We start from the raw sequence: 15,825 nt of genomic DNA, 5'->3' as shown, positions 1-15,825 counted from the left end.
GCTGTCATGTAGTCAGGGCACCCTGCCTGACCAGTCCACTATGTTAAAGGTGGAAAAGTTGCCAATAAAAGAGAGGAAGTAAATTAAAACCCAAACAGAATGAAAAATGTGAGAGAGATACAACTTTCTTCCTCCTGTTTCAATTCACGGTACAGACTTTACAGGGAATGGAAGAGTCTAACAGTCCCTGAAGTCATGAAAATGTCAGTAAAGCTTGGGGATAAGAATGAAAATCTATTTAGTCCCATGTTTTGTTCACACCATGCCCAATGGATGCCCATGGAAAGATGACCGACAAGGCAGGAAACTATCTTACATTTGCAATGGTGGCGGCAGAGAAATCATTTATTGCTGCCACGATTGCATTTGTAAGGAACCGTCCAGCTGAGCTGTTTTGAGTGGTCAGAGGGTTATTACATACTGGCCTTCAAGGAGAAAATTCTGACCATTCAACACCCTGCTGTGAAGAATTTGCAGATAGTCGCTCAAATCTGTTCCGACTTGGATGTGGTTATTGATACCATTCCAATGGATGTAACTCTGGCTCCTGTTTGTCCGGTGTTGCTGGATACCTTTCAATTTGTGCAGCCTGAGGATGTGGACAGGATCCTTGGAGAGGTGAGAGCTATCACATGTATTCTAGATCATGTGATGATCAAACAGGCCAGAGGAGGACTGGCAGAGTGGGTGAAAGGGGTGGTCAATGCCTCCTTGGAACAAGGCAAAGTTCCAACTTGCCTAAAGGAGGCAGTTGTGAGACGCATATTTTAAAAAAACATTCCTGAACCCCTCTATAATGGAATTTTATCGGCCAATGTCTATCCTTCCCTTTCTGAGCAAGTTTTTGGAGAGTGTGGTGGCCTCCCAACTCCAGGTATTTCTGGATGAGACAGATTATCTAGATTCATTTAAATCTGGTTTCAGGCCTGGCTATGGAACAGAGACAGCTTTGGTCGCCTTGGTGGATGACCTCCGCAGAGAGATAGACAGGGGGCTGTGTGTCCCTGTTGGTTCTCCTGGACCTCTCAATGGCTGTCTATACCATTGACTATGGTATCCTTCTAGGCTGTCTCACTGGGATGGGACTGGGAGGCACTGTTTTACAGTGGCTCCGTTCCTTCCTGGAGGGCCGTACCCAGAAAGTGGTGCTGGGGGACGCCTGTTTGAACCCCTGGCCATTGTATTGTGTAGTTCCTCAGGGTTCTGTTTTGTCTCCCATGCTATTTAGCATATATGTGAAACTGCTGGGAGAAGTCATCCAGAGTTTTGGAGTGTGGTACCACCCAACTCTACTACTCCTTTCCATTTAATGACAAGTAAGCTGTCCTCATCCTTAACCAGAGTCTGTCATCAGTAATAGACTGGATGAAGACGAACACACTAAAAATTAATCCTGACAAGACAGAGGTGCTCCTGATCAGTCAGAAGGCAGATTGGGGAACAGGAAATCAGCCTCTGCTGGATGGGGTTACACTCCCCCTGAAGACACAGGTCTGCAGTTTGGGGGTCCTCCTGGACTCAAGTGTTGAACCTGGAGGCCTCGGTATCTGCAGTGGCTAGAAGGGCGTTGGCACAATTAAAACTTGTGCGCCAACTACGCCCGTTCCTTGAGAAGCCAGATCTGGTCACGGTGGTACATGCAGTTGCCTTTTTGCTCCTATATACAGCACCTGCTAAAGGGCATATGCTTCACACAGATTCTGGTAAGCTCCCAGAACTACTTACAGTAGAGTCTCACTTATCCAACATAAACGGGCTGGCAGAATGTTGGATAAGGGAATATGTTGGATAATAAGGAGGCATTAAGGAAAAGCCAATTAAACATCAAATTACATTATGATTTTACAAATTAAGCACCAAAACATCATGTTTTACAACAAATTTGACAGAAAAAGTAGTTCAATACACAGTAATGCTGTGTACTAATTACTGTATTTATGAATTTAGCACCAAAATATCATGATGTATTGAAAACATTGACTACAAAAATGTGTTGGATAATCCAGAACGTTGGATAAGCGAGTGTTGGATAAGTGAGACTCTACTGTACTACTTTTACTAACTTTCATATGTGTTTCTTTTTTTTCCCTCTCATTGTAGCCAAGCTACAATAAGAAAGTAGCATTGTTGGCTGACCTGAAGGAAGGGCATGTGAAACTTACACTCTAATTATATTACAGTAATTACCTGAAAATTACATGTGTGTTGTTTCTTCAGCAGCAAATGCTGCTATTTTTACATTTTGTAATGCTACCTCAACATGGTGGAGGCACACTTGGTCTCTCACTCCATAGTCATCTTTGGAGACAGTCCCATATCCCAGCTGGCAATTATCAGTTTGGACAGACTCAGGCACACTCGCTTCCTGATTTGTTCTAAAAGCTATCCCTTCCCTTTCACATCCATGTTCATTCAAATTGAGCAACTGCTCCAATGAAAAATGTACAAAATAATACTCTGGTTTTGAAGTAATATTACAGACATATTAGGAAAAAACAGGCTTTGATAAAACCTGTTCCATGCACAAACTCCTTTGGGTTTCACAGTAACTTTCTCCTTTTTCACTGTAATGCTAACACAGCAAATTGAAACATATATTCAGAAGAAAATAAGAGAAAGGGCAGACTTAGCTGATGGAAGAGGAAACTAAGTGGAAATTGAGATGGTGAATCAGTCTTAACTTTACAGAAGCTATCCAGAGGCTAAGTTCTAATCCCAAAATAATTGCATCGTTTCTTTAAAGTTATATATACTACAGTCCAGAGCAGTTGCAAGCCCTTCAGAAACTCTAGGTGAGAGGCATTGTTCTGAATGTTACTGAGGGCCCTTCCACACAGCCATATCATCCAGAATACGAAGGCAGAAAATCTCACAATATCTACTTTGAACTTGGTTATCTGAGTCCACACTGCCATATATTCCACTTCAAAGCAGAAAATGTGGGATTTTATTCAGATGTGTGGAAGGGGCCTGAGACTGAGCCAATTGTTCCATGTTTGTCAGCTCACACCATCTCATTTTTGGGAGAGATTTTTGTATGTCATCCAAGCCGAGAAAGAGAATTTCACTCATTTGGTGCCTCTGACAATTCAACAGTTGTTGTTTTGTGCCTGTGAACCATTTCTGATTCATGGCAATCCTATCACAGGATTTTTTTTGTCAAGATTTGTCCAGAGGGGGTTGCTCTCAGCTCTGAGGCTGAGAGTGGGACTTGCCCCATGTCACACAGTGGGTTTCCATGGATAAATGGAGATTTCAACCCTCGTCTCTACTACACCACACTGGCTCTCAATTAAATGCATCAGAATAATTAGTGTTTACTGTTAAAATGACATTAAGAATCCAAGCTTTAATTAACAGGGAAATACAAACACACATGCACACAAATAGGTCATATTGATTCATTAAAATTATTTCTCCAGTCTTAAGTGGCTGTGATCAGAACGGCTTATTAACAGAACAACTAAACCCCAGAAGATCCCCCAAAGGCAATTCGTCTGCAGATCTCCTTTGAAAATAAAATACCCTAGATTTGACTATTTTGGATTTTGGTGTATTCTGCAGCAGGGCCAGCATGGCTACCTCTGAATACATTCCCTGAGTAAGAACAGAAGAAGATCATGGTGGTGCAAAAAGACAATGCACAAGAATGTTCAGGAACTTGCATGCGGATAGTCTCATCTAAACTAATATTATTATCAATTAGTAATGCTTCAGTAATCATAATGTGTAGGTTTCGTGTCCTTGTATCTTCCAGTCAGATATGGAACATTTTGTGGCATGTGTCACATAATTTGGGGGAGGGAAACTGGCTTTAAAACTACAACCATAAAACTTCCTGAAAATAACTTAGGTTTAGTTACTGTCTCTCCTCTAAATTTCTTCACAAGTTGCTGTGAGGAAACAAGTGGGATAATCCCAAACATGCTGTTCTTCTGAGCTCTTTGGAAGAAGGACAGCATTATTAATGCAATTAGAGAAATCCCTGTAGGATGCAAAAGAGGATCAAAGAAGGGATAATTTGCCTCATCCTATGCAATGTGTTGCTTTAATCCCAAACATGTGCTCATTTAATTTTCACTGTTAGGAATGCTGGAAGCTGAAGTCCAAAATACTTGGAGGGTCGAAGTTTGCCCATGCCTTGTATAGATGTTCAGAAACTACTATTCCAATTTCAAGGATGACATAAGCTATGATTCATAGAATCACAGAGTTGGACCTTGAGCTTGTTTGGAGGCCTAGGCATAAACCAATCACATTAATAATAATAATAATAATAATAATTAAAAGGCCACCCTACTGGGATCTGCACACATCATCCAAAAATACATCACACAGTCCTAGACACTTGGGAACTGTTCAACTTGTGATTTTGTGAAACGAAATCCAGTATATCTATCTTGTTTGCTGTGTCATATAATAATAATAATAATAATAATAATAATAATTTTGTACAATTGGTGCGAACTTGGCTTGAACTCTTAAGTGGACATAACAGTAGTAGTAATAATAATAATAATAATAATAATAATAATAATAATAATAATGTAACATGAATAATAATAATTGTTGTTGTTATTGCTATTATCATTATAAAAGCAGACGGATACATTCTCTGGTGAGATAATAGAAGTTGAAACAGATATCCAACAGCATGAAAACTAACATTTTGAACATGCATATCTTTTACTCCCAAATTTGTAATTGTCTTTCTCTTCTCAAAGTAGACCTTGCCTTTTTTTAAATGGAAATTATGCAGGGGCTCTAACCCAGATCCATAACAGCACACCTATGCCTTGGTTTTTGCAATATAATCACCTCTGCTTTCAATAATGGTACTGCTCACCATAGTTAAAACCTTCTAGTGGTTTTTTCTTAGGTGGACACCTTTTTGTTAGGTGGACAATGAAAACAATATATATTCTGCCAGGTTATGAGTGGGTTTTATTTATCTTTTAATGGTGCTCTCTTTTGTTTGTTTCAATGATCTTATTTTTCTTTTTTGTATTTTGTGTTATTGTTATATGCCACCTTGAGAGCACTTATGTAGGAGGTACCTAAAGGCAGTGCATAAATGCCTTTATAAATAAATACCTATAATATAATGTAATATAATATAATATAATAATAAAATGGGGAGGGAGAATCAAAGAGTTGGAAGGGATGCCAGGGGGCATCCAGTCCACAAATACACAACCAAAGCACTCATAGCAATCTCTTTAGTTAGATATAACCACATAATATATTTTTCATCAGGCCAGTTTATATATATATATATATATATATATATATATATAGAGTAGAGTCTCACTTATCCAACACTCGCTTATCCAACGTTCTGGATTATCCAACGCATTTTTGTAGTCGATGTTTTCAACATATTGTGATATTTTGGTGCTAAATTCGTAAATACAGTAATTACTACATAGCATTACTGCATATTGAACTACTTTTTCTGCCAAATTTGTTGTATAACATGATGTTTTTGGTGCTTAATTTGTAAAATCATAACCTATTTTGATGTTTAATAGGCTTTTTCTTAATCTCTCCTTATTATCCAACATATTCGCTTATCCAACATTCTGCCGGCCCGTTTATGTTGGATAAGTGAGACTCTACTGTATATATATATGCTACAAGGTTAAAGCACTATGTGAGGTTGCCCCTGAAGACTGTTCGGAAGCTTCAAAGTGCTGACTTTAGCCTATAAAGCGTTAAATGGTTCCAGCCCAGCTTACCTATCCAAACATATCTTCCTCTATGATCCACCTCGGAGGCTAAGATCCTCAGGGGAGGCCTTGCTCTCGGTCCCACTCTCCTCGCAAGCGCCACTGGTGGGGACGAGAGAGGGCCTTCTCAGCAGTGGTCCCTCGTCTATGGAACTCCCTCCACAGTGAAATTAAATCAGCCCCCTCCCTCTTGACCTTTAACTAAAAACATGCATTTGGAACCAAGCTTTTGGTCAGTGAACTGGGACCAGTGCAATAAGAGACTACAAAATGGCATAATGACAATTTGGACCGGCCCTGGAGTATGATTTGGATTGTGATTTTAATGTTTGATGTTTTATTGTTCTGATTTTAATGCATTTGTTTATTTATTAATATGTGTATGGGGCATCGAATTGTTGCCTTTGTAAGGCCGCTCTGAGTCACCTTCGGGGTTGAGAAGGGCGGGGGTACAAGTGTGAAAAATAAATAAATAAATAATGTTCATTTACCTTCTAATTTGGATGTGCTCCGGCCAGTGGTCACTATTACCCAGCTTCAACTGTACCTTGTAGTTTGATCTGCAGGCCATACAAAACATGCAATTTTCACTGTTACTGGTTTTTAGTGACTGGTTTTGTCACATTTTCTGGTTGAGCTGCTATAAATCACCTTCCAAAATCTATCCCAAATGGGGAGGATTAATTTCACTTCAGCCACTGCCTGAACTGATGTCACAAAATGTCCATCACAATTTTAATAGTTGTCATTGTTATTAAATGACAATAGTTTATCAACAGTTGTCATTATTTGCTCTATATGGAAGACAGCAGAACAGTTCTGCTCAGATTCAGCAGCCACGGTTCCTATGATTGAATCTAACCAGCTGCAGTGCAATCTTCTATGATGTTCAAGAAGTCATTTCGTGTAGTAATATGTCCAAAGTAGGGAGGCCTCAATTTGGTCGTCATTTTGGTTGACACCAAAATAACGGCCTATAAAATGTTGGGGAAACGTTTCTGCAGAAATTTATTCTTCTTTTAAAATATTTCGCAGTGAAACACAACCAAGAAACCATGTTTTTGTAAGCTCAGATTCACATATATGTAAACTGACTTTAGTCTGTTTGAGAAAGGTGATACAGACATTTCCCAAATAAATAAATATTTATAAATATGTTTTTACTATATAGATTACATGGACTCCCAAAGGCCGGTCCTGTGATGATGAAAAAGTGAGGCCTTTACCTGGAATACAGTCAACTTGAGGCTTTTTCCTCACAAGGAGGAAGTCTTGAATCCAGGGCCTAAGCGCAGAACCTGCCTGACAAATGTCAGCATGCTGGAAGAACCAAAGACCACCAGCATTGAAGCAATGTTCCTATGCCATCAACTCCGCTGGACTGGCCATGTTGTTCAAAGACCCGATCACCGTCTCCCAAAGCATTTGCTATACTCCCAACTCAAGAAAGGGAAACGTAATGTTGGTGGGCAGGAAAAGAGATTTAAAGACACTGTAGCATAGACACTGAGAACTGGGAAGCCCTGGCCATTGAGCGCTCTAACTGGAGGTCAGCTGTGACCAGCAGTGCTGCAGAATTCGAAGAAGCACGAATGGAGAGCATGCCAAAAAGAAGGCGCGGTTAAGCCAACCCTGACCGGGACCGCCTTCCATCTGGAAACCGATGTCTTCACTGCGGAAGAACATGCGGGTCAAGAATAGGCCTCCACAGCCACCTACGCCTCCACCACGAAGTCACTACACTAGGAGGACCATCATCCTCAGATGTCTGGATCCTCAATCACTCTCCGCTTCATTTGAAAGAATGCTGCACTCGCAAAGCAGAGCTCAGGCGGTGTTGTATTTCAGTGTCAATGCTGACTTTTGTGGAGAGGTGGCTCCCAAGGGAGCGGAAAGGGTCCACATTTTCTAATGTTACACCATTAAGCTGTATTTCTGGCCTTACAGCGGGATTGGCTGGTGCCTCCTGGAAGAGCAATTTGGTTTTCTCGATGTTCAATGAGAGGCCAAGCTTCTCGTATGCTTCTGCGAAGGTGTTTATAGAGTGGCTTGTAGATCTTTTTCTGAATGCGCACAGACTACGTTATCATCGGCATATTGGAGTTCTATAGCAGACGTTGTTGTGACTTTGGTTTTGGCTTTCAGTCTGCTGCGGTTAAATAGCTTGCTATATCCGATAAGAGGATTTCCACACCGGTGGGAAGCTTCCCATCAACAAAGTGAAGTATCATAGCGATGAAGATGGAAAATAAGGTTTGGGCAATAACACATCTCTGTTTGACACCTGGTTCCACCTTAAATGGGTCACTTTGTGAGCCACTGCCGTCCAAGACTGTTGCCTTGAGCACAGCACAGCACCTGAGGAAGTCTTGAATCCAAGGCCTTAGGAGGGCTTCTTTCTGCGCATGCGCCTTTCCAGAACCCGTCTCCAATTTTTCCTCAACGCTCCTTCCAAAGGCCAATGGCTTTACCTTTACTGTGGTTGCGAGGAGGAGGCGTTTATCACCGGCAAGGGTGGGCCACGGGGCGGCAGAGGGGGTGCGGGCGCCCTTCCCGCCTCAGGCCCCGGCCCCGCTTTGAGGCGGGACCCAAACAAAATGGCGGCGGCAGGCGCGGCGGCGCCGATTCAAACGCAGCGCGCGCAGGCGAAGGCGGCGGAGGGGGCGGGGCTCCCGGCGGACCCACTGCGCATGCGCCCCGCGATTCAAGATGGCGGACAGTGCGGAACTAAAGGTAAAGGCGCAGTTCGGAAGGGCCCGTCTTTTCCCCGCAGCCTCCTCCTCCTCCTCGTCCCGCCGGTTCTTCCCCGCTTCCCCGTCCTCCCCTCCGGTCCTTTCCCTCAGGCTCCGGGCCTTTCCCTTCTCCTCGCCCCCCAGCCGGCCCCCTGGCCTGAGAGGGAGAAGGGGAGAGTTCAGCTGAGGGAGGAAACGGCGCTTCTCTTCCCTCAGGAGCCTTTGAAGCGGGAGGAAGGCAGGCAGGAGGCCCGCGCGAGCCCCCCGAGGGGCCGGTTCCCTCAGGAAGGGTCTTCCTTGCCGCCCTGCGAGGTAGGACAGGACTCCCCATCGCCTCCCGTTTCAGAAACTGGCGTCATGGATCCCCGGCAGGCAGGACTTATTTATTTACTTACAGTACAGTCTTGCTTATCCAACGTAAACGGGCCGGCTAAGCGAATATGTCGGATAATAAGGAGGGGTTAAGGAAAAGCCTATTAAAAATCAAATTAGATTATGATTTTGCAAATTAAGCACAAAAACATCATGTTATACAACAAAGTAGTTCAATACATAGTAATGCTATGTAGTAATTACTGCATTTACGAATTTAGCACAAAAATATCATGATGTTTTGAAAACATTGACTACAGAAATGCGTTGGATAATCCAGAATGTTGGATAAGTGAGACTCTACTTATTTACATATTTATTTGAGTCGATTTGTACCCCAGTTTTCTCCCGCACCACGGCGAGACTCCAAGCGGCTCACAGTATTATTTATTTATTTACAACAAATTTATACAACAAATTTGACAGAAAAAGTAGTTCAATACACAGTAATGCTATGTAGTAATTACTGCATTTACGAATTTAGCACCAAAATATCATGATGTATTGAAAACATTGACTACAAAAATGCGTTGGATAATCCAGAATGTTGGATGAGACTCTACTGTATTTACTTATTTACATATTTATTTGAGTCGATTTGTACCCCGCTTTTCTCCCACACCACGGCGAGACTCCAAGCGGCTCACAGTATTATTTATTTATTCACGACATTTATATCCTGCCCTTTCACCCCGATGGGGACTCAGAGTGGTTTACAAGTTAAACGTTGATACAATATTTTACATTGTTAGCAAGTACAATATTATTATTGTATATTACTATATTGTACTATACCACTATACTGCAATATTATTGGTAATATTAAATGTAATATGTTATAATTATATTGTATTATTAGTAGTATTAAATATTGCATTATTGCACAGTGTGGACTCAGATAACCCAGTTCGAAGAAGATGTTGTGGGATTTTCTGCCTTGATATTCTGAATTATATGGCTGTGTGAAAGGGCCCTTAAACATCTCCATCTTTAAAAGATTGCCTAAATAAAAAGATTTTATCCTGCCACTAGAAGGACAGCAGGGAGGAGGCCATTCTGGCTTGCCTGGAAAGAAGAGAGTTCCAGAGTCGAGGGGCTTTTGCCACTGAGAAGGAAGGCCCTTTTTCTCATTCCCACCAATTATGCTTGGGATGGAAGTGGAAGCGAGAGAAGGGCCTCTCCTGAAGAACTCAGGACCTTAGCAGCTTCATACAAAGGGATGAGGTCGACCAAATAGCTTGGACCTGAACTCTCTAGGGCTTTAGTCTTAATTAGCACTTTGAATTGTGCCTGGAAACAGACTGGCAGCCAGTGGAGTTGCTGTAACAGAGGGGTTGTCCACTTTCTGTCTCCAGCCCTAGTGAGCAACCTGGCTGCAACTCTTTGGACCAGCCGAAATTTCCGCACACTTTTCAGATGCAGCCCCACATAGAGTCCGTTACAGTCATCCAGATGGGATGTAACTAAGGCATGGACCACTATGGCCAGATCTGGCTTCTCAAAGAACGGGTGCAGTTGGCTCACAAGTTTTAATTGTCCAAAGACCCTCCTGGCCACATCTGACACCTGGACCTCCAGGTTCGGAGCCGTGTCCAGGGGGACCCCCAATCTACACTACTATATGAAATCCAGGCAATCTACTTTGAACTGGATTAAATGGCATATAATCCATTTCAGAGCGGATAATGTGGATTATTATCTGCTTTGATAATCTGGATGATATGACAGTTTAGATCCAGTACAACACTGTAGAATGAAGTTTTATCTCACTTTTTAACTGCCCAACCTCAAAGCAATGGGACCCTGGGATTGGTAGTTTGGCAAAATCTCTCCAGCCTTCCTGGTCCAACATGGTTGCTTGTGCCTCAACAAACTCCGGACCCCCGTGACCCTACAACACACCTATGCCTGCCCGGAGTTGGGCATCAATTTTCATATATGGAAGAAAAAGTTTGCAAGGTGTTTTGTGATCTCTTTCTCCCACAAATTCCAATTTTGTTTCCGTTTTGTAAACGGTTTGGGACCCGCCTACCTTTGTGACCGCATCTCCCCCTATGAACCCACTCGTCCTCTTCGTTCATCGGGTAGGGCCCTTCTATCGCTCCCGCCACCATCTCAGGCTCGGATGGCGCGGACGAGGGAGCGGGCCTTTTCTATTGTTGCTCCCCGGATCTGGAATTCCCTTCCGGAGGAGATCCGGCAAGCACCCACCCTGGCTTCCTTCAAAAAGCGGCTTAAAACCTGGCTCTTCCGCTGCGCCTTTGGATAACCGAGCCCATAGCTATAGTAGTTGCACAGCCCATCTTTTTGACTTGAAACACTGCACTTTATCCCTCTGCCCCAAAGCATCTTAGAATATAACATTGCATTTTAGTTCTAGTAGCCCATCCAGGCCATCCTCTCCTCCATCCCAGTGGTCTTTCTTCTTCTTCTGTGATTCATATGTTATTTGAGTGATTATATTGCTTCTGTTTATGTGATTGTTTTAGTCAATTGTTATGTTTTTCTTTTTTATTATTATTATAGCGTTTTATAGTGTTTTCAGTGTTTTATTGTACAATGTTTTATGCTGATTTTATATTGGAAACCGCCTGAGTCCCTTTCGGGAGAGAGGGCGGTATACAAATAAACTTTTACTACTTACTTACTTGTTTCTTCCTCCATGAATTTGAATCCTTACTCTGGCTCCAGAGGCTGGTGCATTGGACTTGGAGTTGTTGTTGTTGTTGTGTGGAAAGGTGTCCTGGAGGCTTGTCATGGCTTCCCAGAGTGCCACAGCTTTGGTCCTTAATGGTTCAGGCTGTGGCTGTTTTGCCACTACATTGCGGAAGTCTAATTTATTCCTATGTTTATGTTAATTCCGCTTTTCTCTCCTCAAGGAGACTCAAAGGGGCTAATATAAGGTATGAACACTTTTTTTCTTTTTGCTGCAACCTCATGAACCTTTTGCAAAGGGCCAGAGGGAAAATGTAGTGCGTGTTATCCTTTTTCTGAAATGTTTAGGGCCTGAAATATGGTTCTGTGTATTTTCCTCTTTGATCATCTGTCATCATGTTTGCAGGTGTCCCTAACTTTATCCTGCTTAATATGATATGATATGAGCAAAACAAGTTGCACAAACTATGTGGAAAGAGACAAAACCGAGGCATTCCCATTTCCTGTTTTTTTAAAGGGGAAGAATGTAGTCTTGGTATTGGTTGCTGTCAAATGCTCTTCATTTCTTCCCTCCTGTGATATGTAGTCTGCATTTCAGAGGCTTTATTTGTGCAGTATACAAGGGGCTGAAATTGGCTTTTCCTGAGTACATCTAGGTCTGTGACAAAGTAAATAAAACTTGTGAGTGTGTGTACACACGTCTTTCTGTTTCCCAAGCGGTTTGTTCAACTTGGTCAATTCAAAACCAGGGCCTCAACTTCAGTGGAAATAAGAAACAGAGAAAACTGGGATAGCTTTGACCACATAGCTTAAGAATATTTTACTCCCTGAGCTGAAATTTTCTCTAACTTTTGTTAAAGCTTCCTGAATTCTCTGGAGGGCTAAGAGATAGAAGGAAACACCCACTACCTTGGCTTCCTGTTTTAGAGCAAGAGGAAACTGAAAGCGCTGAATCTCATGTGCTCTGTTTTCTGTGTTTCTGTTCCTCTGCATAGTCTCTAGACATGACAGTTTGAAGAGAAATCTCATTTTAGAAAGTGAGTTTAAAAATCCCAGTGAGACAAATTTACAGCCAACCATTCTACAACAAAAATATAGACTTTTTCTGAAAGTCTTTTAATGAGTTTCTATTTTGAATGTTTGTGTGCGTTGGCTCCCTCCAATTTTAATTTCTTGCTGTGATTACACAAGGCGCTTTCTCATAATAAAGCACTGTTTCCTTTTTTTCATTCATCAGCATACTCACCTTTATGGTAAACAGAAGGATTTCTTGGGAAGTGTTCACTGCATTTTATAACATCTTAAGGAGCCCCGGTGGCGAAGTGCGTTAAAGCACTGAGCTGGAGACCGAAAGGTCCCAGGTTCAAATCCCGGGAGCGGCCGCTGTTAGCTCCAGCTCCTGCCAACCTAGCAGTTTGAAAACATGCCAGTGTGAGTAGATCAATAGGTACCGCTCCGGAGGGAAGGTAACGGCGCTCCATGCAGTCATGCCAATGGCCACATGACCTTGGAGATGTCTATGGACAACGCCGGCTCTTCGGCTTAGAAATGGAGATGAGCACCAACCCCCAGAGTCAGACAGGACTAGACTTAATGTCAAGGGAAAACCTTTACCTTACTAATCTGTTTTGAGAGCCTGGCTGTCTAAATACCATGATAGTCAACTGTGAAATTTGAATATGGAATAATAGCCAAGTGGGTTTAGGGGAGAATGTTTTATCTTTCTTTCAGCCTGTACACTTTTACAATCATGATGTTATTCAAAGCTAACATATAAATGTGTTGTCGAAGGCTTTCATGGCCGGGATCGCAAGGTTGTTGTACGTTTTCCGGGTTGTATGGCCATGTACAGCCCGGAAAACATACAACAACCCTCTAACATATAAGTGTGTGGGGGGGGGGGGGAGTATATATATATATATATCATGGTCTTTCTAAAAGTAGTTCATGGAGAGGGATAATAATAGAAATATTTCCTTTTAGAATTCATTTCACCATGAGATTATTTTGGTTGCTGTGTTTCTTCATATCTTAATTATTCTGGAAATCAAATATGTTGCCTTTTTATAAGATAGATTGACTTTTCTGAAAGGTGCTTTTACTCCTTAAAGCGATGGTAGTTCTCTTTGTGAGGTGAGGATTAACTGCTCTGTTTTACAACCTCCTTGCCTTTTGTGTTTGTGGGGTGTGGGGAATCTGGCTGGCCTTGCAACAACAGGAGAGCTAAGGAAGCCGAATGCCCATTTATGTAGACAGCTTCTCCTAAAGCATAACTGTGTTTATTTGTTTTCGTTCACACTTGGGCTTGCTTCATTAATCTTTGTGCAGTAAATACAGAAAGATATTGGTAGCTGGCTCTCATTGGTTAGGATGAGATGTTTATTAGATAGCAGTTTTTAAGCTTGGTTGGTTTATTTGGTAAAAAGATTCCACCTCCTCCTTTCACTTCCTTCCATGCCCCTGCAGAGAGAGAGAAGAAAAATATATATTGCATGTATGTAGGTGGGCGGGCGGGCGTGTGGATGTGCAGCTTTTTCTTTGAGAGCTCTACTAGAGGAATTGCTATTTTTCTTCAAAAAATTGAATGGCAGCCCAGGATGTATTTATTTTTTATCATTTTAATTTGTCTTCTGGAAGACATCTGCCTTCATTACCCTCTAATATACAGTTCTTGTAAAAGAAGAGGCAAGCCTTTGTCTCTTCTCCCTCCTTGTTTTCATTTTTCATCCCATAAACAGTACTAACTTTTCCATTGACTTATTTCCCTCTTCCCCTTATCGTCTGCATCTGAAATTTCTCATTTCATTTTCCAACACAACTACATTTCATTTCAATTTATTAAAATATATATACAGTACTTGTTTTTCAGTCATAAGGCCCTCAAGCCAAAATACCAAACAGATATTGAAAAATGAGCAATTAAGATGAGTGCAATAACATTTCCCAAATAAGTTATTGACTTGTATTTAAGCCATCAAATAGTGAATGGAACATAACTCTCTTCCCTTCACAATGGAACCAAGTGGCCAAGCAGCTAATGTGTCCCAGAGATGAAGTGCTATGATGGAAAAGGGACCATATTCATTCCCAGACCAGGACATTCCCTGTCACTGACTATTCTCTATATCCCCCTGTGGATGGATATTTGCATTTGAAATGGCAGGAGTCATATTCTGATGATGTGTCCAAATATAGCTATCAGTATCTGCTTTTTTAAAATAGGTGATGAAAAAATCAGGTTCACTTGCCCAACGTTACATACTAACAGAATGTTAAAAAGGAAAGAATGGGGAGAGAAAAATTGCAATGTGATAGAACAGTTAAGTTGATTGGGTTTTTATTTTGGCATGAGCTTTCATGGATATAAACCCACCAGATGTAGGATGGAGTTGTATTATGGTCTTAGGCACAAACTATATGTGTATACAGTAGAGTCTCACTTATCCAACACTCGATTATCCAACGTTCTGGATTATCCAACGCATTTTTGTAGTCAATGTTTTCAATACATTGTGATATTTTGGTGCTAAATTCGTAAATACGGTAATTATTACATAGCATTACTGTGTAATGAACTACTTTTTCTGCCAAATTTGTTGTATAACATGATGTTTTGGTGCTTAATTTGTAAAATCATAACCTAATTTGATGTTTAATAGGCTTTTCCTTAATCCCTCCTTATTATCCAACATATTCGCTTATCCAACGTTCTGCCGGCCTGTTTATGTTGGATAAGTGAGACTCTACTGTACTTACAGGGAGCATACCACCCCCTTGTTAAGCCAGCTCCACTGGCTGCCAATATGCTACCGAGCCCAATTTAAAGTGCTGGTCTTGACCTATAAAGCCCTAAAAGGTTCTGGCCCAATCTACTTGTCCGAACGTATCTCCTCCTATGAGCCAGGAAGATCCCTAAGGTCATCTGGTGAGGCCCTGCTCTCGGTCCCGCCTGCCTCACAGGCACGGCTGGTGGGGACGAGGGACAGGGCCTTCTCGGTGGTGGCTCCCCGGCTGTGGAACACCCTCCCCAGAGAAATACGGCACGCCCCAACCCTTCTGAGTTTTAGAAAAGCCCTGAAAACATGGCTATGTGCCCAGGCTTTCAAAGATTAAATGATAAAAGACGACCCCGGACTGATTTACGGCTACAGCACGAGGATTTTGGAGGAATGGATTTTAATCATATGTTTTATATTTTTCTATTGTTTTAATTGTTTTATTGGATTTTCATTGCTGTTTTAATTATGTGCAGGCATTGAATTGTTGCCAATTTGTACGCCGCCCTGAGTCCCTTCGGGTGAGAAGGGCGGGATATAAATGTTGTAAATAAATAAATA

The 15,825-nt window shown here is 41.8% G+C and overlaps 1 protein-coding gene and 1 long non-coding RNA gene across 3 annotated transcripts in view; one reads left to right on the top strand and one right to left on the bottom strand.

The window, feature by feature from the left end:
• The window catches only part of LOC107983519 (uncharacterized), a 111,195-nt gene extending 102,865 nt beyond the window's left edge, over nt 1-8,330 (bottom strand). The window contains exon 1 of the long non-coding RNA XR_001730899.2: nt 6,221-8,330. This is a non-coding gene — a long non-coding RNA (uncharacterized LOC107983519). The remainder of the gene's footprint in view (nt 1-6,220) is intronic.
• A 30-nt stretch (nt 8,331-8,360) lies between these two features.
• Nucleotides 8,361-15,825, top strand: part of pias1 (protein inhibitor of activated STAT 1) — a 48,295-nt gene continuing 40,830 nt past the window's right edge. Inside the window, exon 1 of one of the 2 annotated variants that reach the window (XM_016997322.2) lies at nt 8,361-8,462. In XM_016997322.2, the coding sequence (XP_016852811.2) occupies nt 8,439-8,462 (24 nt within the window). In that variant the 5' untranslated portion in view covers nt 8,361-8,438. The other variant, XM_062963084.1, reaches the window with a different exon arrangement.

The sequence above is a fragment of the Anolis carolinensis genome, unplaced genomic scaffold (assembly GCF_035594765.1).
Source record: "Anolis carolinensis isolate JA03-04 unplaced genomic scaffold, rAnoCar3.1.pri scaffold_11, whole genome shotgun sequence".
Classification (NCBI taxonomy): Eukaryota; Metazoa; Chordata; class Lepidosauria; order Squamata; family Dactyloidae; genus Anolis; species Anolis carolinensis.
The sequence above is the reverse complement of the archived record's forward strand: the minus strand, read 5'-3'. Positions and strand labels throughout refer to the sequence as shown.